Consider the following 24,805-nt stretch of genomic DNA (forward strand, 5'->3'; position numbering starts at 1 on the left):
TTTTTTTCAGATGTACAGTATAAAGAGTAAAAGAGAGATGAGAGTGAATATTAGACCACTGGTAAATGGCGTCGGAGAGTTAGTCATGGGGGACAAAGAAATGGCAGGCAAACTTAAGAAGTAGTGTGCCAGTCTTCACTGTGAAGACACTGGTAGTAAGCTAGAAATTCCAGTGTGTCAGGCGACAGAAGTGAGTGTAGTTGCTACTACTAAGCGAAGATGCTCGTGAAGCTGAAAGGCCTGAAGGGAGGTAGGTCACCTGGACCAGATGAACTACACCCCATGCTTCTGAAAAAAGTAGCTGAAGAAATTGTGAAGGCAAGAACTACTAAATTCCGGAATGGTTCCAAAGGACTGGAAAATTGCAAATACCACTCCACTCTTTAAGATGGGAGGGAGGGAGACTAAAGGAAATTATAGGCCAGTTAGCCTGACTTCGGTGGGAAGACATTGGAGTCTATTATTAAGCGTGAAGTTTCAGGGTAAATGAAGGTGCCTGATAAAGTAGGCCATAAACGCATGGTTTCTTGCAGTGACAGAAGGAATAAAGGTGTAGACCATTTTCAAAACGGGGAAAAAATTCAAAAATCAGGGGTGCAGAGGACCTGGGAGTCCTTGTGCATGTTGGAAAGCAAATGCAATGTTAGCATTCACTTTGAGGACTAGAATATAAGAACAAAGATGTGATGCTGACACTTTATAAGTTCAAAGTACATTATACAACCTTGAGATTCGTCTCCTAACGGCAGCCACAAAACAAAGAAACCTAAAAACAACCCCCATAAATATGAATAAAGACTGTCTAAAACCCAATGTACAGAGAATAAAATAACCCATAAACAAGACCGTGAAGCACTCAATCTGCAGTGAAAAAAAATCATGCAAACTGAAACAGCAAGCAAGTAGCGTTTCTGAACTGAAGTCCATAAGAGTCCTGTAGTTCAGTGCAGAGCCAAGTAAACATTGTGGAGCAGCGATCTTAATTGGCCCATAGCTCGCCTCTGGCCTCGACACCCAGACCTTTCTGACACCGATTCAAGCAGCGACCTGAATCAGCCTATGCCTTGCCTCGGGCCTTGACACCCTGATCTTTTCAACCTGGCCCAGTGCTTAAATCTCCATCTGAAGAAAAGGTTCTGCCGCTTGGACACACTGGACTTTGCTGCTTCGAAGCCTGAAAATCTCCATTCACACATTGTGCTTAGTCACATCTGGGGCCTGTACCCGGTGGCTTCTGTTCGGCCTGCGCCTGGTCTCTCATGCTCTTCCATGCTCTTGGCAACAGGCCTGCCGCTTTGCCTTGCCCTGGTTCTGCAACATCGAATTGCCTCTAAGTCCAAAGGGCAGCTACAAACTAATACTTGCAATGATCGTTTGCCAGAAAAAGTGTGGTTCATAAAGCATTTAGTTGCTTTTTGCTCCGTCCTGACGAAGGGTCTTGGCCTGAAACGTCGACTGTACCTCTTCCTAGAGATGCTGCCTGGCCTGCTGCGTTCACCAGCAACTTTGATGTGTGTTGCTTGAATTTCCAGCATCTGCAGGATTCCTGTTGTTAGTTGCTTTTTTTGTTTCATTAGCCACTAGTGAGAAGTTGCAGAGGTTCACTTGCGCCATTTTTAACCAGAAGTTTAAAGCATTAGATTACCTTTGGGGTATTGTGAGCAGTTTTGGGCCCCTCATCTAAGAAAAGATGTGCTGGCATTAGACAGCATCCAGAGATTTGAGAGATTGATTCTGGTAATGAAAGGGTTAATGTATGTGGAGCATTTGATGGCTTTGGCCTTTACTCACTGGAGTTCAGAAAAACACGAGGGGATCTCATTGAAGCATATCAGATTCTAGACAGAGTGGATTTGGAGAGTATGTTTTCTATAGTGGGCGAGTCTAGGACCAGAAGGCACAGCCTCAGAACGGAAAGATGTACATTTAGAATGGAGATAAGAAGAGATTTCTTTAGCCAGAGGGTGGTGAATCTGTGGAATTCATTGCTGTGGACCGCTGTAAAAGCCAAGTCACTGAATGTCTTTGAAGCAGAGGCTGATAGGTTCTTGGTCAGGACATCAAAGGTTCTGGGGAGAAGGCAGGAGAATGGGGTTAAGGGGGGCAATAAATCAATCATGAGCAGAGTCAATGAGCTGAGTGGCCTAATTCTGCTCCTGTGTCTTCTGGACATTACATCTGATATGTAGTTCAAGCAAGTGAAATGGCCTAATTACAAAATAATCCCCTGATAATCCAGAGAACTCGGTGCTGGGCAGTTAGTTGATACCCCAATACACATTTAATTCTCATGTTTTAATATTTATTATGCAGCATTATAATCAGCGTTCCAGTGAAGTAGGTAAGTTCAGAGAGAGTGCAGAAACCTGGACCCCAGTAAATGGAAAAGAGAGTGGGAATCTGGGCCCCAGTGAGCTAGATGCCAAACCATTTGGACTTCAGAATAGTTGTGATCATTGGAGTTTGACTGTATTCTGTTCTGTTCATTCTGTAGTCTGCTATGCTAATTTTCCACCTGATTCTCCCGTTCCATCTTATTCACATCAGCTTTTCAGCATTAAGTTCCATTTTCCTTTGCACACTCACCTCACTTCTTTACAAAAGCATCTACACTCTGTGTTTCACACTACTTCCTGCAGATAAAAGTTCTATAATGTGGACAGTTCCTATTTAAATACCTGTTTCATTTTTGGGGCTATTCTTTGTTATCTTGTAATTTTGACTGCTGGTTTCAGATTCTTCTGAAGGCAAAAACACTCCCTAAAGATTTATTCTGTCCAACTCATTCTAAAATTGCAAATGTCAGTTGCATACCTTCTCTTCTCTAAAGTGATTAGAAATGCTTCATTGGTTACTAGGTTCAACACTTAACATGAACCAGCATGTTAGCTGAAGTGGCCCTTGTAAGCACACACCAGGGAAGTTCCTGGTTCAATCCCATTTCTGTGCCAAGTCAGTTATCCTTAGCCAAGATACTAGCAGGAATACCCATTGGATACCAATAGTCCAGGGATCCATCCTACATCTTTCTCTAATTTTTCAGCTCCCTTCCCTCCTGCCCTCCCCAGGCTCATCAATAAAAAAATCAATTAATGTAGGATTAGTGTGAATGGATAGCTGATGGTCAGGAATGGGCTGAAGAGCCTGTTTCTGCTCTCTCTCACTCACACTATATTACTTTACCTTATTCGACCCACCACCTGCTGCATCAATCCTGTTCACACTAAACTGCTGGCTATTCAATCTGCACAAGGCAGCAATATTTTTAAAGTATTGTTGCCTCTCCTTCATAAATTATTTTCTTCAGCCACCTGAACCAGTATCTTTGTCTGTGGCGTAACAGCAATTTTTGCTCCATAGCACACCTGTGAAATGACTTGGAACATTCCACAGCACGCTATCAATTCCAGTTATTGTTGTTCTTGATTGATGGCAGAGTTACTGGACCCTATTATCACACCTGAGTAACTTACTGCTGCTCCTAAACAGAGTTCACGACACTGTATCTACAGTAACTACTTAGGAATGTTTCAGAGTTACGTATGGGTGAGGACATTTCAACCCACTGCTCAGCCATTTCTAGTACAAGTATAATGGTTGCAACTTGCCAACCCTGATCCAACTCCTGACAGATCCTGGCAGCCCTCCAGCGAGCAAATCCCTTACTGAGCATGGAAGGTTACACGACCAGCTCTCACAAGCAATGATAAATCCAGTACTGTATGAAAACATCTTCATCAAAAAACTATTCAGCCAACACTTCTTTCCTCAATTTGCTTTATTATTAAGGAATCAGAAAATGAGAACATCCACAGGGTTAAACAAACAACAGTTTAGTTTAATTGATTGGTTCTAGGAAAGTGAACATCTAACTGCATTGCAAAATAGATTTGGGAATTTGAACTTTATTTTAGTTGTCAAAAGATAACTGCACATAACCTTCAAAACTGTCTAAGTGCCAGATCTACATGTATTGCCAGTATGAAACTAATCTTCTCTTTGTCTCGAGTAATGAAGGAATGTAGCAGCAACCTCCTGTTCTGTTTCCTTTTTTAAAAAAGATGTGACATTTGTTAGGTTGCCTATCATGTAACTTAAGAACTTGTTCTTAAGTTTGAACAACTTTCCTCCGCCTCTCCTCGAGTGTCTGAGATTCTGACAGAATCAGATCCTCAGGTTTGCCTTTTGTCACTCATTAGGTCAAGTGCACCAAAAACATTGCACAGTCTGGAGTGCTAGCGTGGAGATTCCAGTTCCCAGAACTGCGATACAGCCCCTTTCAGAACTGAGAGTGTGATTGGCAAGCTTTGTGTTTAACCCAGATCTCTGCTTAGCTGCCCATTTCCTGAAACAGACATGGAACATAGGCTGGCACAGAACAGTTGGCTTTGTCCCAAACAACTCCATAAGTTTGGAAAAGGCACAGTTCAAGTTTCCTCAATGGAATATGGAAATAAACAAAAAGGCTGATTTTTAAATTTTCAAGCTCCAACATACAATAGAAATAGGTTTCTTCTGGATGTGCACTTGGGCAAGAGTAAGGCATGAAAGAAGCAACAAACTGGGTTTGACGATATTGGAAAGTTCTGAGGAAGTATCATTGCTATGAAATTTTAACTGTGTTTCTTAGTCCACAGATTTTGTTTGATTTATTGAATATTTCCAGCATTTTTTGTTTATATTTTGAGGAAATAAATTGTAAAGTGGTGACATACTGTATATTAACAATATTCTGTTCATAAGTTTTATCTGTAAGTTAAGATGAAGTGACTCAGGATATAATGACCAACATCTGTTACAAATCTATTTCCAGGCTTGACAAATAAGAGAAAAAAAACAATTGTTTTGAAAACAATCTATTCTGCTGAAAACAAGCCAGAGACGTGAGGAGTCAGTTTGTGGAGATATAATTAAATAAAATCTTTGAGCAATGTGTTCACAATTGGTTAATGTGGAGCTGTGGACACACCAGGTCATTTTAAACTGCACACATTGTGAAAGTTTATATAAGCTCTGTTAATGACAATGGAAGCAAACAAAACCTCCCAGATTGCATAACTTTCATAATATTGATTGGCACCTCCTCAGTGCAAAAGGTTTAGATGGTACAGAACATACTGCTGGGGTGGTGGAAATGGCAGAAAAATCAGGGACATTTAAAAGACTCTTAGATAGATACACGTTGAAAGAAAAATGGAGGGCTATGTGGGATGATCGTGCAGTAGATGAAAGGCTCAGCACAAACATCGTGACCTAAAGGGCCTGTAATGTGCTGCAGTGCTGTATGTTATATGGACATTGTGTAAGTTGAAGGGGTTAGTTTAGTTGGACATTTAATTACTAATATAGTTGATTCAGCACAACATTGGATCACCATGGCTTAACTTCCAATTAGCTGATCTCTGCCCACTGAAATTTGTTGGATATTTATTTAACTAAGGAAGCAGCCATTGGCATGCAGTTCACAAAACTTTGAAAGTAAATTTATTATCTAAGTACATACAGTATATGTCACCATATACAACCCTAAAATTCATTTTCTTGTGGGCATACTCAATAAATCTTCAGGCAGATGAGTCCATCAGCTGCGCTTAGGTGCTGAGCTAGCAGAAGGAAAACTCTTTGCAGCTATACCCACTCATGGGGAAGGCTTTGGGAATAAACCCTGAGGGAAAAATCTGGAGCTGGAGTCCCTAAGTCAGTCCTACATTGAGTTCAATGTTGATTCAAGATTCAAAATTAATTTATTATCAAAGAATGTATAAATTATACAAGCTTGAGATTTGATTGCTCACAGGTAGCCAGAAAGCAAGAAACCAAAATAACCCAATTAAAGAGAAAAAGCAATACAAATAAAAGTAAAAGACCAACACTCAATGTGCAAGATAAAGAAAAAAAACGTAGATAATTGAAGCGAACAACAACAGCATTCCGAACCATGATTGAGTCCTCAGATCTGAACCCTGTAGCAACCCGGAGTAGGCCCAGAGCCTCACTTATCATATTAGCGGGCACCGAGTACAGCAGCTAGGGCAGTCTTCATAGCCTCAGCAGCATGGAGATGACCATCGCAGGGAACGAGCAAAATCAGCTCTCGTCCTGACCAACACCCTGTCTTTTCAGTCTATCTGGCCCAAGTTTAAATTGACCAAACAACAGACCAGTGAAAGGCTCCAGTGCCCTGGAGAGAGAAATGAAGATCACGGAGAGTGAGTGAAATCAGCTCTTGCCTCCAATCTGAGCCAGAGCTTAAATTGCCTAAACAGTGTATCGTATCTCACACTAGGACCCGGGTATAGCTGTGGCAAGAGGCTCCTTGCACTAAGACCAAGGCACCACTGCTGTGAAAGGCCCTAGGCCTAGACCATGCCGTTTAGTGACTTGCTCTGGGCCTAGATTTTGCTGCCCAGCCTGAAGCTGCTCTCAAGCTCTTCAGATCAACTTGGCACCCAGAGCACTCCAACTCCTGGGTCAGTTGAATGAGCACTGGATCTTCTCTGCCTGGGTCCCGGCATCTCCTTTCAGCGCACAGAGTGATTCAACCTTGCTCCCAAGCCAGCTGTACTCAGGACTCCAATTGAAACACACCATCTTGGCTCACCCCCGATCTCACCTCGCCCTTGCTCGACCCTTGACTCTTTGCGGCAATAATTTAACACAATTTACCACAGAAAAGGTATTTTTAGTGATGTTTCAGTCGGATTTCTTATCTTTTTGATTACCAGAAACTGTTGTGCATGTGCGGTAGCGCCACTTTAACCGGAAGTTCTTGGCAACATTGGTTGGCAACTCCTGCAATGCTGCTGGTGCCAAACTGTATAGGTCTCTACCGTTCCTTTCAGTTTATCAGATGTGTGGAGGGAGGGAGCTTGCTACATAGGGAACAGCTTGCTCTCCATACAAGCTTGCCCAGTCTTGCATATCTCGACAGCTAGGATACAACATCCATTTTCGACCCTGACTGATGGAGATCTCATCATCCCACCACTCAATAAATCTATGGAATAATAACTTTAACAGAATCAATGAAAGACTGCCTAAATAGAGTGGTCAACCAGACTGCAGAAGACAACAAACTCTGCAAGTGCAAAAAGAAGAAATAATAATAAATAAATAAATGCTAACTATCAAGAAAATGAGATGAAGAGTCCTTGAAAGTGAATCCAATGGATGTGGGAACATTTCAGTGATGGGGCAAGTGAAATTGAGTGAAGTTATCCTCTTCGGTTCTGGGGTAGTAACTGTTTCTGAAGCTGGTGGCGCGAGTCCTGAAGCACCTGTACCTTTTTCTTGATGCAGCAAGAAGACAGCATATCCTTGGTGGTGGAGATCCCTGGTGGATTCTGCTTTTCTTTGTCAGTGTTTCATGTAGATGTGCTCAATGGTTGTGAGGGCTTTACCCATGATGGACTGGGTTGTATCCAGTACTTTTTGTAGGATTTTCTGTTCAAGAGCTTTGGTATTTCCATAACAGGCTGTGACATATCCAGTCAATATCCGTTCCACAACACATCTATAGAAGTTTGTCATAGTTTTAGATGTCATGCTGAATCTCCGCAAATTCTTAAGGAAGAAGAGGCGCAGCCGTGCTTCGTAATTGCACTTATGTGCTGGGCCCAGGACACCAAGGAATTTAAGATTGCTAACCCACTCCACCTCTGAGCCTCTGATGATGATCACCATAAATCCATTCAGGGGTCAAACAGTGTGAAAAGCTGTTACGTCATCAGAAATCTCATGGGCAGCAACTCGTGACATAGACAGTTGTCTGAATTGGGTGACAATTCAGGCTGTGTGAGTTACGTTCTTGGTGAAGCAAGTAACTGCACCTGCCCTGACCTGTCCCTGCGGTTAAAGACTGCCTAGGTTTCTCTAGGACGCTTAAAGCCTGTGGTTTCATCACTTGGCTCAGTCACCAGGTTGTGTGTGCAACCAGCAAAGAGGACTGGCATTTAGTTTTTGGGTTTCCTAAACCTGTCTAGCCTTAGGGAAGCATACGGGTAAGGCAACAATGCATTATGAGAACTCACTGAGTTAAAACTGCTGTTACAGCAAAGCAGTTCTGTTTGTCAGGAACAGAAAACACAAAAAGAAAACTACACAGAGAATCAAAGAATGTATTCAAAGTTAGAATATTACATTTTGTTCTGAGCATCTCACACAATAAACAGAATGCCATGGACTCAGTTGGGCAGGATTGGACAGAGGGGATTGACAGGAGAAGAGGAGGTGTACAGGAATGGTACAGTGGACGAAGACAAAGTTATATGGAGAGCCTTAAGGCAGAGAAGAAATAAGACAGGTATACTCAAGTTACAAGTTTTGATAAAACTGGACGCAACTTTTAAGCAGTAGAAGGCAAAGTAACCACAACACAGAGTTCTAAGGGAAGTAATTTACTGGGTTTTTCAATGTAGTGTTATGTTATGCAAATGGTAACAGGTAGACGAACAATATTTATAAGTTGCTTGATCTATACAACAATAGTCGAAAAGTAACTAAATCCCTTAAGTGTGATTTCTTCTCACACATAATACTCAAAGTAACTAAAGCTCTAAAAAATCAAATGTAATTAGCTCATCAATTCTGACTCGGAGGAGTGTGCTTAATGACGTTATGACTTTAAGATACAAGAGACTGAAGCAGCAAAATTACTCACTGTTGTGTTTGAATACTCGGATAGTGGACCCTGACAAACGAGCGCCAAGAATCAAAGAAGTATGGTTTAGCTCATCGCTTAGAATAAGGCAACCCTGTATAAGAAAGATATTAAGAATGTGAAAATATGAGGAAATTACACTTAACACACCACCCTACTAAACCATGCCAAGAACAAATTTTTAAAAAAGCATCAATTTAGAATTTGAAAGAGATCCACTCCCTGGAACTTTTCTTATTATTCATGCTTTTGCAGAATTAGTAATGTATATTAATCCTTTGAATACTTCTGAACGACAAATTCGAAACAGAGTTGATCTTTGAAGCTAAACAAACTTAATCCCCTTGGGTTTCTCTGCATGTAATCTGTGAAATTTTGTAAACTTTGATCTTTTGGGATTTAATGCAGCTGATATGAGAGCCAATATGCTGCCTTTGAGTGCCAATTCTAATGTGTATCAGGCGGAAAGAATGTAAGTCTCCTTTCTCTGTCCTTATATTTGATAAATCCTTGCAAGCACACAATGAGACAAAGATAATGGTCAGTCGCAGAACAAATGAATTAAGGCATGCTTAGTGATATCCCTTGAGGCAGATATGATATGGCCTGTAACCGTTCCACTGAATTGTAGTACACAGCAAGGCTATTCATCCCACTCTGCTTGTGCTGACTCTATGTCATAATTAATCATTCTGTTCCAGGGCATCAGAAGACAATTTTTACTCCAGCAATCTGAGCTGACTGAAGTGCAGATTCACTTTGCGACAAAGCCATCAATTCTGTCATCTAAATCATTGACATATAACCAGAAATACAATGTTGGAAAATGCATGCTCATGCACTTCGGTAGTAGAAATAAATGTGCGGACTATTTTCTAAACAGGGAGAAAATCCAGGAATCTGAGATGTAAAGGACTTGGGAGTCCTAAAGTTAACTTGCAGGTTGAGTCAGTGGTGAGGAAGGCAAATGCCATGTTAGCATTCATTTCAAGAGGTCTAGAATACAAGAGCAGGGATTTGATGCTGAGGCTTTATAAGGCACTGGTGAAGCTTCACCATGAGTACTGTGAACAGTTTTGGGCCCCTCATCTTAGAAAAGATGTGCTGGCATTGGAGAGGGTCCAGAGAAGGTTCACAAGGATGACTCCGGGGATGAAAGGTTTATCATATGATCAATATTTGACGGCTCTGGGTCTGTACTCACTGGAATTCAGAAGGATGAGGGGGGATCTCATTGAAACCTTTCGAATGTTGAAAGGCCTAGACAAAGTAGATGTGGAAAGGATGCTTCCCATGGTGGGAGAGTCGAGGTCAAGAGGGCACAGCCTCAGAATAGAGGGGCACCCTTTCAAAACCGATGCGGAGAAATTTCTTTAGCCAAAGGGTGGTGAATTTGTGGAATTTGTTGCTACATGCAGCTGTGGAGGCCAGATCATTGTGTGTATTTAAGGCAGAGATTGACGGGTTCTTGATTAGACATGGCATCAAAGGTTATGGGGAGAAGGCCGGGAACTGGGGTTGAGGAGGAGAAAAAAAGGATCAACCATGATTGAATGGCAGAGCAGACTCGATCGGCCAGATGGCCTATTCTGCTCCTATGTCTTATGAAAAAGAAACGGTCCCAACACCGAATGCTGTGGAACACCACTAGTGGCAGCCAATTAGTATCTATTCACACTCTTTGCCTCCTGCCAGTATGCCAATCTTCTATCCATGCTAGTATCTTTCCTGTAATACAATGGGTTCTTATCTTGTTAAGCAGCCTCATCTGCGATACCTTGTCAGTGGCCTTCTGAAAATCCACAATATCCACCAGGCAAAGCTAGAGGATTAAAATGGGTTCAATGGTCATGCGCCACAAAGTTTGATGAAATTTTGAGTTCAATAACTTCAGTCATTTGCAAAACTGAAACCATATAGAAAATAATCTGAATCTGTTGGATTAGTTTTCCCACTGTCACAAGATCACAAGACAAAGGAGCAGAAGTAGGCCATTCGGCCCATCGAGTCTGCTCCGCAGCTCCCCCATGAGCTAAACTATTCACCCATCTAGTTCCAATTTCCGGCTCTTTCCCCATATCCCTTGATACCCTGACTAATTAGATACCTGTCAATCTCCTCCTTAAACACCCTCAATGATCGGGCCTCCACAGCTGTATGTGGCAACGAATTCCACAAATCCATGACCCTCTGGCTAAAAAAATTTCTCTTCATCTCTGTTTTAACTGGGTACCCTCTAATCCTAAGACTATGGCTCTTGTCCTGGACTCACCCACCAAGGGAAACAACCTTTCCACATCTACTCTGTCCAACCCTTTCAACATTCGAAATGTTTCTATGAGATCCCCTCTCATTCTTCTATACTCTAATGAATACAGTCCAAGAGCCGACAAACGCTCCTCATATGTTAGCCCCTGCATTCCAGGAATCATCCTCGTAAATCTTCTCTGAACTCTCTCCAACATCAGTATATCAGCCCAAAACTGCACACAGTATTCCAAATGAGGTCTCACTAATGCCCCATAGAGCCTCATCAACACCTCCTTACTCTTATACACTATTCCTCTTGAAATGAATGCCAACATAGCATTCGCTTTCCTTACCGCCGATCCAACTTGGTGGTTAACCTTTAGGGTATCCTGCACGAGGACCCCCAAGTCCCTTTGCACTTCCGATTTTTGAATTTTCTCCCCATCTAAATAATAACCTGCCCGATTATTTCTTCTTCCAAAATGTACAACCGTCCATCAGGGAGCTCCTATTACAGAAACATTGCTATGATTTTACATTGTTTCTCTACTTGCTGTAGGTTGCTATGATTTTACATTGTTTCTCTACTTGCTGTAGGTTGGAAGTGAATATCTCTCATATCTCCAATAATGTATGTGATCTAGTGTTTCATCTGCACAAACGGATTTGCCCCATCCTGCAGCTGACTAGTGAAGCAGTTTTCTGGCAGATGCAGTATCTTTAAATTCCTGCCCTTCACTGCCAGTGCAAATAATCCATGTTAATACAGAAAAGGAATAATATACATAATATATGCATTATACACACTTAGTGGCCACTTCATTGGGTACATCTGCTCATTAATGCAAATATCTAATCAGCCAATCATGCAGCAACTCAATACATAAAAGCAGGCAAATATGGACAAGAACTGTCATTCAGATCACACTTCAAAATGAGGATGAAATGTGATCTGAGTGACTTTGATTGTGGAATGATAGTTGGTGCCACACATGGTGGTTTGAGTATCTCAGAAAATGCTGATCTCCTGAGATTTTCAAGCACAACAATCTCTAGAGCTTACAGAAAATGGTGCAAAAAGCAAAAAAAAACATCCAGTAAGCAGCAGTTCTGTGGGCAGAAACACCTTGCTAATGAGAGAGGTCAGAGGAGAATGGCCAAACTGGTTCAAACTGACAGGAAGGTGACAGTAACTCAAATAACCATACGTTACAACAGTGGTGTGCAGAAAAGCACCTCTGAATGCTTTTGAATGTTGACCCTTTGAAGTCGATGGGCTACAGGAGTAGAAAACCTTGAACATACACTCAGTGCCATGTTATTAAGTATAGGAAGTATCCAATATAGTGGCCACCGAGTGTATGTAATAATAAAGAGCACACAAACCAATTGGTGCCAGATATATGATCAATGTAACTGTGGATTAGCTGAAAGAACTCAAACTCGAGTCAGTATGTTGTGGTATGAAACCTTGAAAGATATGAGAACTAAAATTTTGGCTGATAGTGCTGTACATAAGTGTGATACCGTTCCTATCTCTTTGGTGAGATACTTTATCATAGCTCTCTCAGATTGGTGTAAAAGATCACAGGGTGCTACCCAATGCCAAAGTTTATTCTTCCCACAATACCACTAAAATAAAAAATTTTGGTTATTGTACAGTCAATTGTGCAAGCTTGCTGCGTGCCAGCTGGCTACTGCATTTCCTGTAAATGACTTCCCTACAACTGTGGTTAAATTGGCTGTAAGGCATTTTGGGCTGTCTCTAAGTTACTACGGATGGTATAAAATGAGCAGGTGTCACTTTCATATCTTTTGGATGATTTTGCATTTCTGCAGTCAGTTTGTTAGCAAAAGACAATACATCATAGTGTGCAACAACTGCTTTCTAACATGTCAATGAAAAAAGCAGCAGTTACTTGGGAGAGTTGACATAGGTGTTGTTTCATTGTGTGGACTTAAAGCCCCCATAGATATAACTTCCACATTAGACTTACAGTTTTACAGAAAGGTATTTGATCCATTGTTTGTACCAAAACTCACCTTGCCAACCAGGGCTGGAATATTCATCGAATTAGTGGCAAACCCCATCCCGAAGGTCATCGCTGCCTCTACTCCCAAAAACTGTGTGACTAGTTCCTCAAGCTGAATATGCTTGTCAAGGTTACCTGCAAAACCAAACCACAGGGAACCAATTAAAAATGATATATACATCATAACAGACCTCATTCTGCTGTCCTGGTGCCTCTCTGCCCATTATTATAGACCCTCTCTTCATCCATTGGACTCAGCCTGCCCCCATGACTGGCTGGAGTGAACACGGACATCTGACTTTACTGCTCTTTGCAGAGTCCTGCAGCATGTTCTCGAGGCTGCCTCAGCTTCAGGGTGCACAGTAGCAATCCCAGCTCTCAAAGTGAACCTAACAGCAGACATGATGGAGGTTCCCTCTGATTGTAAGTGTTGACATATTGTTGGTAAATAGGAAAACTATTTAAAAAAAGTCAAAAGCATTCACAAGGTAAAATATAACAGCTGAAAGCACAAGATTGCTTAAAGTAAGAACATTAGACTAAATACATTTCGAAAAGCTAGGCCATATTAAAAAAAAAAGTCAAACGGGATTGAAAAGCAAAGCGAACTTAACTAGTCAAATGGCCAAACTATATTTTATGGTATTATCTTCCCCTTTAGCTCCTACAGTGTTGCCCTGTGATTCTGATTGGAGTCAGTGAGATCTCAGATAATGCAGAAGATCTGATGTACTGGAGGACAATCTGGGCAGCAAGTCCTCAGTGCAGGTCTGAGACCTCTCCATAGGACTGAGCCCAAACTCTGGACTCCATGGAGAGCTCATGGAGACACAGTTTTCCATATTTCAACACATACGATCCAGGCGTTTTGATGTGGGACAGTTTAATGGGAACAAACCAAGATTAAAAGTCTGGGAACACAAGGAAATCTGCAGATGCTGGAAATTCAAGCAACACACATAAAAAATGCTGGTGAACGCAGCAGGCCAGGCAGCATCTATAGGAAGAGGTACAGTTGACGTTTCCGGCCGAGACTCTTCGTCAGGACTAACTGAAAGAAGAGATAGAAAGAGATTTGAAAGTGGGAGGGGGAGGGGGAGATCCGAAATGATAGGAGAAGACAGGAGGGGGAAGGATGGAGCTAAAAGCTGGAAAGTTGATTGGCCTAGGGAGAAAGAAAGGGGGAGGGAAGCCCAGAGGATGGGCAAGGAGTTATAGTGAGAGGGACAGAGAGAGAAAGAAAGGAAAAATAAACAAACAAATAAATAAATAAATAAGGGATGGGGTACGAAAGGGAGGTGGGGCATTAACGGAAGTTAGAGAAGTCAATGTTCATGCCATCAGGTTGGAGGCTACCCAGAGGGAATATAGGGTGTTGTTCCTCCAACCTGAGTGTGGCTTCATCTTGACAGTAGAGGAGGCCGTGGATAGACATATCAGAATGGGAATGGGACGTGGAATTAAAGTGTGTGGCCATTGGTACGTGGAATTAAAATATGTGCCCAAATTAAATTAAACTCAAAGTCTGGCCCACTTGTCCTAGGTTAGCAGACTTGCATAGAGGTATACCTATGCAGGAAGGAGGCCTAATCGCAGCAATCAAGATTCCAATACAAGTAGAATTTAAACTACCTGTGGATAACAAATAAACTCTTCTTGGGCTTCCAGCCAGGTATAAGTAACAATTATAATTGATGTTTCAATGACGAACTCTGCCACTTTCTTCCTATGGCTACTGTGAATGCAGTGTTCTGCTACTGCTGATTTCTCCGGGTAACCCAAACGGATACACCTTCTATGCTCCTTGATGTAGGTTTCCACTGTGTGTCCCTTCTGGTCGATATATGCTGCTCCGCATTCACAGGGAATCCTGTTAATGCCAGCCCATCTGAGTTACATAAGCTGCGACCCGCATAAGCTGCGACTTGAGCTTCCTTTCTGTAGCCATGTCATGCGTAATCATCTTATTTCCTCAGGGAGACTTTCCGGATCCAAAATAGTTTTCACACGGTTAATCAAAGTACAAAGAACCACTCTACATTGTGAGGCGTGATGGTTGTTGTTATTGTTGAGGTATATGTCTCTATGAGTTTCCAATAGATGCCATGCCCGAGGCTACTGTCTGGTTACCATGATACTAGAATGTCCAGGAACATGAGGCAACCATTCTTCTTCATCTCCATCATAAATTGAATGCTTGGATGTATACTGTTCAGATGGTCTTGGAACTGTTGGAGTGCCTGGAGTCCATGAGGCCCCTCTATGAAGGTGTTATCGATGTATCTGAAGAAGCATTTGGGGGCATAAGGCCAGACTGATTTCACGAAGGAACACCACAAGGCAGGTCAGGAAATACAACAAAATATCCAAACAAAGTGCAGGCATCCCACCACTGGACCCAGAAAGGATTGTCATCAATTAAACCGGGCAAAGTATCAACGATGTGACTAGTTCAGTCCTTGCCAAGGGTCCACAGAGCTATACCTTATCAGGACTACATTGGTGGAGTAGAGCAAGCAATCCAAAAACTACCACCGGATACCGCAGAGGAGATAAGGATAGAGGTCTGCATGGCCCTCAAAAGGGCCATGCTGAAATGGAATATTACAACAGGAGAGCAACTGGCTCTCCAGCCACTATAGTGAAACCCAGCCATCATGATTTTTCCAGCAGACAAAGGAAATGCAACGGTCCTGATGTCGTTGGAGGAATACCATAGGAAAGTCCAGATCCCACCTGGAGTTCTACAGCAGGGTTCCATGGATTCGATTGCAAGGAAGACCTCCACTTTACCAAAGAAATCCGGACTGCCAGCAGACATATGCAAGGCACTTCTGCCTCAGGTGCCGGTACCACCAAGACTTTACGGGCTTCCTCAGATACACAAGGAGGGTTTGCCCCTGAGGCCTATCGTCAGTGGGATAGACTCTCTAGCATACTACCACGCGAAGCATTTAATGATCATGCTGTTTCCCTTTACTGGGGGCTGTGAGCATCACATCACAAATTTGACCAACTTTGTTAAAATGATCACCAACAACCAGCTGAACCCAGAGAAGATAATAGTCAGTTTTGATGTGATGTTCCTGTTCACGAGAGTTCCTATTAAGGACAGCTTGGTCCCTCTGCTGTCAAGGTTTGATAAGGGCTCCACTGATCTTTCTGAACATACCCTATGAGGGGAGCTACCATGAACAAACGGACGAGAGAACATGGGATCGCCCTCGTCACCAGCTATTACTAATCTCTACGTGGAGGACTGTTGGGGAGAGGGCGCTGTGTTCATTGCCCTTACACCCCAAATGCTTCTTCAGTATGTCGATGACAACTTTCGTAGTGTGGACTCATGGACTCCAGGCACTCCAACAGTTTCACAACTTCGACAGCACAAAATTACTGTGCTTTAACAAAGATGAAAATTTCTCTGTAATTAAGAACTGGAATTCGATTGTAAACAAGGCAGGAGAGTGGAAGCCTGACTGGTTGAGGACTAACCAATCAGGAGGGACGGACTACGGGAGTATAAATATGACTGGACTAGACATGCACAGGCATCATCCCTGATGAAGAGGGCAGAGTTTGTCATTGAAATGTCGGTTATAATCAATATCTGCACCTGGCTGGAAGCCCGAGAAGAGTTTTTTTGTCATATACACCTGGAAAACACTAGATCCTTTTTACCTGGGGATAACACTGGACAAAAAAGATTTTGCTTCCTGTATACCTTTAGGTGTATCTTATGAATTTTAGGCTACTGATCATGAAAATCACCATGAAATTTCCCTGTCACACACCATTTTTTAAAATAAACTTATGTTTATTACTTCAATTCATAATTCAAGTCAATTAAAATGTTGCCTACAATGTAAGCTGGAAAGTTTCCTATCTTGTCCAGGCATGCTTAGGCAGCGTGGCTGTTGCATGGCAGGACAGGTTTTAGTAATAATTATTGGGTTCAGGACTGTAAGGATGGAATTTGCTATCACCAGGCACAAAAATTTCTATGCAACACACATCAAAGTTGCTGGTGAACGCAGCAGGCCAGGCAGCATCTCTAGGAAGAGGTACAGTCGACGTTTCAGGCCGAGACCCTTCGCCAGGACCCTTCGTCATTCCAGCAACTTTGATGTGTGTTGCTTGAATTTCCAGCATCTGCAGAATTTACTGTCTTATACTGTTGATATCTTCAATGAGTAGAGACAAAGAGTAACTTGATCAGCATTTGATATCACAAGTTCAAGAACAAACAGGCCATTCATATCAGAGATCTGTCATATCGTTCATTCAGTCTAACCCCACTCATTTTCCTCCTCTCTGTAAGCATCAAATGTCCTTACATTTAAAAAAAAAATGATCTATTTCCTTCTCTCTTGCAACCTTTGCATTGATAACAACAGTATCCTGTTCTGCTCTGGAGAAATACCACAGATTGCTCAAAGTATTTTAGAACTAGCTAACATCCTACCAGGAAATTGGTCAATCCATTGAATTTAAAGTACCAGTAGTCTGTATTTTTTTTCTTTAAGTGCACACTTGATTAGAGGTTCTATCAGAGTTTAGAACAATGCTCTTTTATTTTCCTTTGATGGTGATCTATTGCCAAGAGATTCCAAAAATACATCTTGGATACAGTGTCGCGAGTCAGCAGTCATTTTAAACTCGGGGGAGATGGACACAAATCAAAGTTCAAAGTAAATTTATTATCAAAATACATATCTATCACCATATCCAACCCTGTGATTCATCTACTTGCCTGCAGTCAAAGTAAATACAAGAAAATGACATCTCAGGGCGCAATAATTCTATCCACACTGTCTATAAACCAGTATTTCATTCACTCCTTTTTGAAACAATAATAGGAAAAAAAAAGCTATTTTCCTGAATGCTGGAATTCTAGGTCTTATATTATTGACAAAAGATTGAGAGGAGGCAAGAGGAGCCAATTTGTGAGTAGTCATGGTCTGGAACTGTACTACAAAAAAAAAGAGCTGCAAAGATGGTTATGGATCAGGGACTTTACCTTTTGCCCACAACTCTGTATGAAAGTGGGACAGAAGAGCCAGCATGTACACAATGTCCTGAATGGCCTCATATTGTGCTGGGAGTTCCTATGATTTATCTAGAGTTACTTGTGTATCTAAAGCTTTATAGAATTATTATACCAAGTAGATGACCTAACTCATTGGGCACATGCTTTGTTGAGAAATTCACCTTGCCCTTTCTCGAGCTTCCTTCTGAGCCTAGAAAATTATTTTCACACATGAAACTTGCTACGTTTGGGAAAAAGTACTTCCTTTTATTATTTCGGAAGACCAAACGGGTTTTATTAAAGGTCGTTACTCTTTTTATAACATTCGTACACTGTTAAATATTGTTTATACCCCCTTACAAAATGTTCTTGAGTGTGTTATCTCTTTAGATGCTGAGAAAGCTTTTGATAGAGTAGAATGGCCTTATTTATTTAAGGTGCTTGAAATGTTTAATTTTAGCTCGAAATTTATATCCTGGATTAAATTGTTATATCATTCTCCTGTGACCTCGGTCCGTACTAACTCTTTAAGCTCACCTTTTTTCCCTCTTTTTCGATGTACTCGACAAGGGTGTCCTCTTAGTCCTTTATTATTTGATATTGCCTTAGAACCTCTTGCAATTGCCATTCGAGAATCTCCAAATATTACTGGGATAACTCGGGGCTTAAAGTCCCATAAAATATCACTCTATGCTGATGACTTACTTTTATATATTTCTAATCCCCAAAAATCCATCCCTGCTGTTTTAGAGTTATTAGCACAATTTGGTCTTTTTTCAGGTTATAAATTAAATCTTAGTAAGAGTGAACTTTTCCCGATTAATAAACAACTTCCCTTATATCATAACTTTCCTTTTAAATTGATTAATAATTATTTTTCATATCTTGGGATTAAAATTACTTGTAAATACAAAGATTTATTTAAGATTAACTTTTTACCCTTAATTGATCATATTATTCAACTTTCATCTAAATGGTTTCCTTTATATTTCACTTTGATTGGTCATATTAATGCAGTTAAGATGTTTTTTTGCCAAAATTTTTATATATATTTCAGGCATTACCGATTTTTGTTCCAAAATCTTTTTTTGATAAAGTTGACTCCAAAATTTCTTCATTTATTTGGCAAAATAAAAACCCGAGACTGGGTAAAATACATTTACAGAAAGCTAAGAGAGATGGAGGCTTAGCATTACCTAACTTTAGATTTTATTATTGGGCAATTAATATTCGACATATGAAATTTTGGTTACTTGACCAGGATATACTATCCATTCCTAAATGGGTAGCAATGGAATTACAATCTGTTCAGGGCTATACACTTGGCTCTATTTTAGGTTCCTCTCTTCCTTTTGATTTGAAACGCCTTAAACAGGTGTCTAACCCGATAGTTAAATATACCTTACGTATTTGGTTTCAATTCAGAAAATTTTTTGATCTTAACCAATTTGGGCTAGCGATTCCTATTTTAGGTAACATATTTTTTCCTCCCTCTTTTACGGATCGTGCTTTTCAAATTTGGAAGACTAAGGGTATTTCACGGTTTTTGGATTCATTTTTAGATGGTTCCCTTATGTCTTTTGAACAATTATCTAATAAATATAATTTATCAAGAATACATTTTTTTAGATATCTACAAGTTAGAAATTTCCTAAGTACTATACTTTCTTCCTTTCCAATGCTTCCTCCTACATACATTTTAGATACTATAATTAACCTTAATCCATGTCAGAAAGGTGCATTGGCTATTATTTATAATATTATTATGAAACTTAGGAAAGCTCCATTTGATAAGATTAGGTCAGATTGGGAACAAGAATTGGGATCTATTATTTCCGTGGATGACTGGGGGCAGATTTTACAATTAGTCAATACTTCCTCTATCTGTGCTAATTTAAAGTTGTTAATAGAGCACATATGTCCAAAGATAAATTAGCTCGCTTTTATTCTCATATTAATCCTTTTTGTGATAGATGTCCGGGGCAGATAGCTCTTTAACTCATATGTTTTGGTCTTGTCCTACTCTGGAAACTTTTTGGAGAGACATTTTTAATATTATTTCCAAGGTATTGAATATAGACATCTCTCCTCACCCTATTACTGCTATCTTTGGACTAACTAAAATTTCCAGTAATCTCTCTCCTTCAGCCCGTAGAATGATTGCATTTCTTACTTTAATGGCGAAAAGATGTATTTTACAACATTGGAAAGAGCTTAATGCTCCAACTACCTTTTTTTGGTTTTCTCAGACGATATTATGCTTGAATTTGGAGAAAATTAGAAGCAATCTTTATGACTCTTCATTTAAATTTGAACAGACTTGGAGATCTTTTATTCAATATTTTCATTTAATGTAATATATACCCTTCTTGTTTTTTTTTACTGTTTTTAATGGAGGTCGGGATTGAGGACGTGATTTTAAGTTTTTTAACTCTGTTTGGTTTCAAGTTAGCCCATTGCTTTGCTTTGCTTTTAGTTAGTTGCACGGTGGGTTTTTTTTGGGGTTTTTTTTTTCCTTTTCTCCTTTTATATATAGTACAGTATACTATATATAAAAATTAGTATACTGTTATGTTACCTTGGTATGTTATGTTTAAATTACATTGTTTGTATTTTTTTTTGTATTAATATCTGCTGTAATTTTATTATATTCTAACAGTGTATTAGTGCCTATATGGCTTACCTTTTTGTATACTTATTCAATAAAAAGATTTAAAAAGAAAGAAACTTGCTATGTTTGCACTTGCAAGTCATTTCTAAAGTGTGGTGATCAGTTCAATAGCTATCTGTGAAGAACAGATCCCTTATTCTTTCCTAATGGCTCTCCAATGTGTCCCATCATTTGTAAAGGTTTATATATGTATACCTAGTTTCTTCACAGCCTTTAGAACTGTGACAACTGCCTTCCCAGCTCCTTATCCCAGTGCATATCATGTACACTTCTTTATTAAATGTCATCCGCTGCCTGCTTGCCCAACATACTCTTGAAGTATACTCCTTATTGTTAACCATACCCAAAGTATGCAAATTTTGAAACTTTATCCAAATCTAGACTATTAATATCCAGCAAAGCTGCAACATCTCAGGGCATGGATCAGCAAATGGAATTATGATATTGTAGCCTTTAACGAGTCTTTGTTGCAGGAGGGGCGGGACTGGCGGCGTTACTAGCCAGGGAAACTATCACGGCAGTGCTCAGTCAGGACAGACTGGAGAACTCGTCTAGTGAGGCTTTATGGGTGGGACTGAATAATAAGAAAGACATAACCACGTTAATGGAATTATATTAAGAAACATAAGGTTGTTACTGTAGGTGATTTTAACTTTCCACATATTGACTGGTACTCCCATTCTGTAAGGGGACTAGATGAGACAAAGTTGGTCATATGTGTTCATGGAAGCTTCCTTAATTAGTACGTAGAAGTCCCAACCAGAGAATGTGATACTTGATCTCTAACTTGGGAATGTGACAGGGCAGGTGACAGTAGTTTGTGTAGGGGAACACTTAGCATCTAGTGATCATACCACCATTAGTTTCATGCAAAAAGGCAAGTCTGGTCCTTTGGCTGACATTCTAATTTTGAGGAAGTTCAATTCAGGCAAGTGTGCATTAGAACAGGCTGTTTTCTGGCATAAGTGCACTTAGTAAGTTGGAGGCTTCAAAGGTAAAATGTTGAGTGCACAAAGCCTGTATGTGTCTGTCAGAATAAAAGGCAAAGTTAACAGGTTTAGGGAATCTTGGTTTTCAAGAGATATTGAGGCCCTGGTTAAGAAAAAAAGTGCATAGGAGGTAAGAAAAAATGAAGTATTTGAGGTGTATAAGAAATGCAAGAAAACACTTAAGAAAGAAATCAGGAGGGCTAAAAGAAGGCATAAGGTTGCTTTAGCAGACAAGGTGAAGGAGAATACCAAAGACTTTTACAGATACGTTAACAGCAAAAGGATTGCAAGGGACAAAATTGGTTCTCTAGAAGATCAGAATGGTAATCTATGTGTGGAGCCAAAAAAGATGAGGAAAATTGTAAATTGATTTTTTTTGCATCTGTGTTTACTCAGGTTACGGGAACAAAGCCTACAGAAGTGAGGCAAAGCAGCAGTGAGGTCAAGGATCCTACACAGATTAGAGAGGAGGAGATGTTTGCTGTTTTGAGGCAAATTAGGGTGGACAAATCCCCAGGGCCTTACATGTGTTTTCTCTGACCCTGTAGGAGATAGCTGCAGAAATTGCAGAGGCCCGAGCAAAGATATTTAAATCATCCTTAGTGACAGGTAGTTAGTAAAGTACCAGAAGATTGGAGCATAGCTAATGTTGCCCTGCTGTTTAAGAAAGGCTTTAAGAATAAACCAGGAAACGATAGGCTGGTGAGCATGAGATCAGTTGTGGGAAAGTTATTGGAAGGTATTCTAAAGGACCAGATATATCAGTATTTAGATAGACAGGGACTGATTAGGCTTTGTGCATGAATGGTCACGTCTAACCAATCTTGCAGAGTTTTTCGAGGAAGATATAAGGAAAGTTGAAGGGAAGGCAGTGGATGTTGTCTACATGGACTTCAGCAAAGCATCTGACAAGGTCTCGCATGAGTGGTTGGTCGCTTGGCATTCAAGATGAGGTAGTAAATTGGATTAGACATTGGCTTTGTGGGAGAAGCCAGAGAGTGGTAGTAGATGGTTGCCTCTCTGATTGGAGGTCTGTTTCTAGTGGGGTGCTGCAGGGATCGGTGTTGGGTCCATTGTTGTTTATCACCTATATCAATGATCTGGATAATATTGTGGTTATCTGGATTAGCAAATCTGTGGATGACACCAAGATTGTGGGGGGGTGGGTGGGTGTAGTGTACAGTGAGGAAGACTATCAAAGCTTGCAGTGGGATATGGATCAGCTGGAAAAATGGGCCGAAAAATGGCAGACAGAATTTAATACAGGCAAGTGTAAGGTGCTGCATCATGGTGGGACCAACCAGAGTAGGTCTTACACAGTGAGTGGTAGGGCACTGAGGAGCGTGGCAGAACAGAGGGATCTGTGAATGCAGGTCCATAATTCATTGAAAGTGGCATCACAGCTTGATAGGGCTGTAAAGAGAGGTTTCGGCACATTCACCTTCATAGATCGAAGTATGAAGTATAGGAGTTGGGATGTTACGTTGAAATTGCATAAGATGTTGGCGAGGCCTAATTTGGAGTACCGTGGGTAGTTTTGGTCACCTACATATCGGAAAGATGTAAATAGGATTGAAAGAGGACAGCGAAAATTTACAAGGATGTTGCTGGGACTGGAGGACCTGAGCTATAAGGGAAGATTGAACAGATTAAAATTTTTTCCCCTAGAATGTAGAAGACTGAGGGGAGATTTGATAGAGGTATATAACATTATGAGGGGTATAGGTGGGGTAAATCCAAGCAGGTTTTTCCCACTGAGATTGGGTAAAATGACAACTGGAGCTGATAGCTTAAGGTGAAACATTTAAGGGGAACATGAGGCCAAGCTTCTTCACTCAGAGGGTGGAGAGAGTGTGAAACAAGCTGCCAGTGCAAGTGGTGGATGAGATTTTAATTTCAACGTTTAAAAGAAGTTTGAATAGATACATGGATGAGAGGGCTGTAAACCAGGTTCAGGCTAATGGGACGAGACAACTTAAATGGTTCAACAGACTAGATGGGCTGGAGGATCTGTTTCTATGACTAATTCCAGCATAGACCTCCAGCCTGAAAAACAAGATTTCTACAACTCCACTTTTTGGTGTTTGGAGTAACTTGATGTAGTTGTGGTGCAGCCTTTAGAAATTGAGGGGAACTAATGGCAGCACTTAGGGCATCAAGGGATTGCAGAAAATACATTGCATTATCTGAGAAACACTTACGACCACAGATCAGCTAGGCTGTGGTTTGCATGAACTGTTGTGAGAGCCCTGCAGGGAAGGGGCTGGCTCTTAGTTGAGAGTGGTGAGATACATCCACGCTGCTATATCTTTCAACAGGCGATAGTCATGTTGGCCACACCACACACTACAGTCCTGATGTTCAAAGGTTCATTTATTATCACAGTGCAAAACTCTGTGGTTCTTCTTCTCCAGATAGCCACGAAACCAAGAAAAAAAAAATGGCAATATGATCAGAATCAGAATCCTTTATTATCGCCAAGTATGTGGACACATACAGGGAATTTGATGCCGGTTTCCCTGAGCTCTCGCTGTACAGAATCAAAAAGCAAGCAAAACAATAGTGCAAATAATCATGAACTATATACAATGAGGTATACCTGTGCATGTACAGGTGGATTTGGTTTATAATAGACTAAAATTCAAGTGTTCATAAGACTGATGGCATACGGAAAGAAACTGTTCTTGTACCTATTTGTCCTGGCATACAGTGATCTAAAGTGCCTACCAGAAGGAAGGAGTTGGAACAGGTGACGTCCAGGGTGTGATGGGTCTACAATGATGCTGCTTGCTCGCTTCCTGACTCTAGATGCATATAAGTCCTGGATCGAGGGCAGCTTCACACCAATAACCCTTTCCGCAGCCCTGATGGTTCTTTGGAGTCTATTCTTGTCTTGTTTGGTAGCTGATCCAAACCAGACAGTGATGGACAAACAGAGAACAGACTGGATTATTCCTGAATAGAATTGAATCAGCAGCTCCTGAGGCAGGTTGCACTTCCTGATCATCAACCCCCCAAAACCCCTCCCCCACACAAAAAGCAACAAGAACATTGGTCCCTAGATCCCCCTCCCCCTGCACAAAACGCTATAAAAATATTGCCTATATGACTGAAAAAGTCCATTGTCCATAGTCCATATTCATATCCAAAACACAGAAAAATCTTGGTAACATC

The 24,805-nt window shown here is 40.8% G+C and overlaps 1 protein-coding gene across 1 annotated transcript in view; it reads right to left on the bottom strand.

Moving 5' to 3' along the window:
• Positions 1-24,805, bottom strand: part of sptlc3 (serine palmitoyltransferase, long chain base subunit 3) — a 124,232-nt gene that overhangs the window by 25,001 nt on the left and 74,426 nt on the right. The window contains exons 5-6 of the mRNA XM_072265484.1: positions 12,953-13,077; positions 8,660-8,753 (exon numbers count right to left, since the gene is read on the bottom strand). Coding sequence (XP_072121585.1) covers positions 8,660-8,753; positions 12,953-13,077 — 219 coding nt within the window. The remainder of the gene's footprint in view (positions 1-8,659; positions 8,754-12,952; positions 13,078-24,805) is intronic.

This window comes from Mobula birostris, chromosome 8 (genome assembly GCF_030028105.1).
Source record: "Mobula birostris isolate sMobBir1 chromosome 8, sMobBir1.hap1, whole genome shotgun sequence".
Lineage (NCBI taxonomy): Eukaryota > Metazoa > Chordata > Chondrichthyes > Myliobatiformes > Myliobatidae > Mobula > Mobula birostris.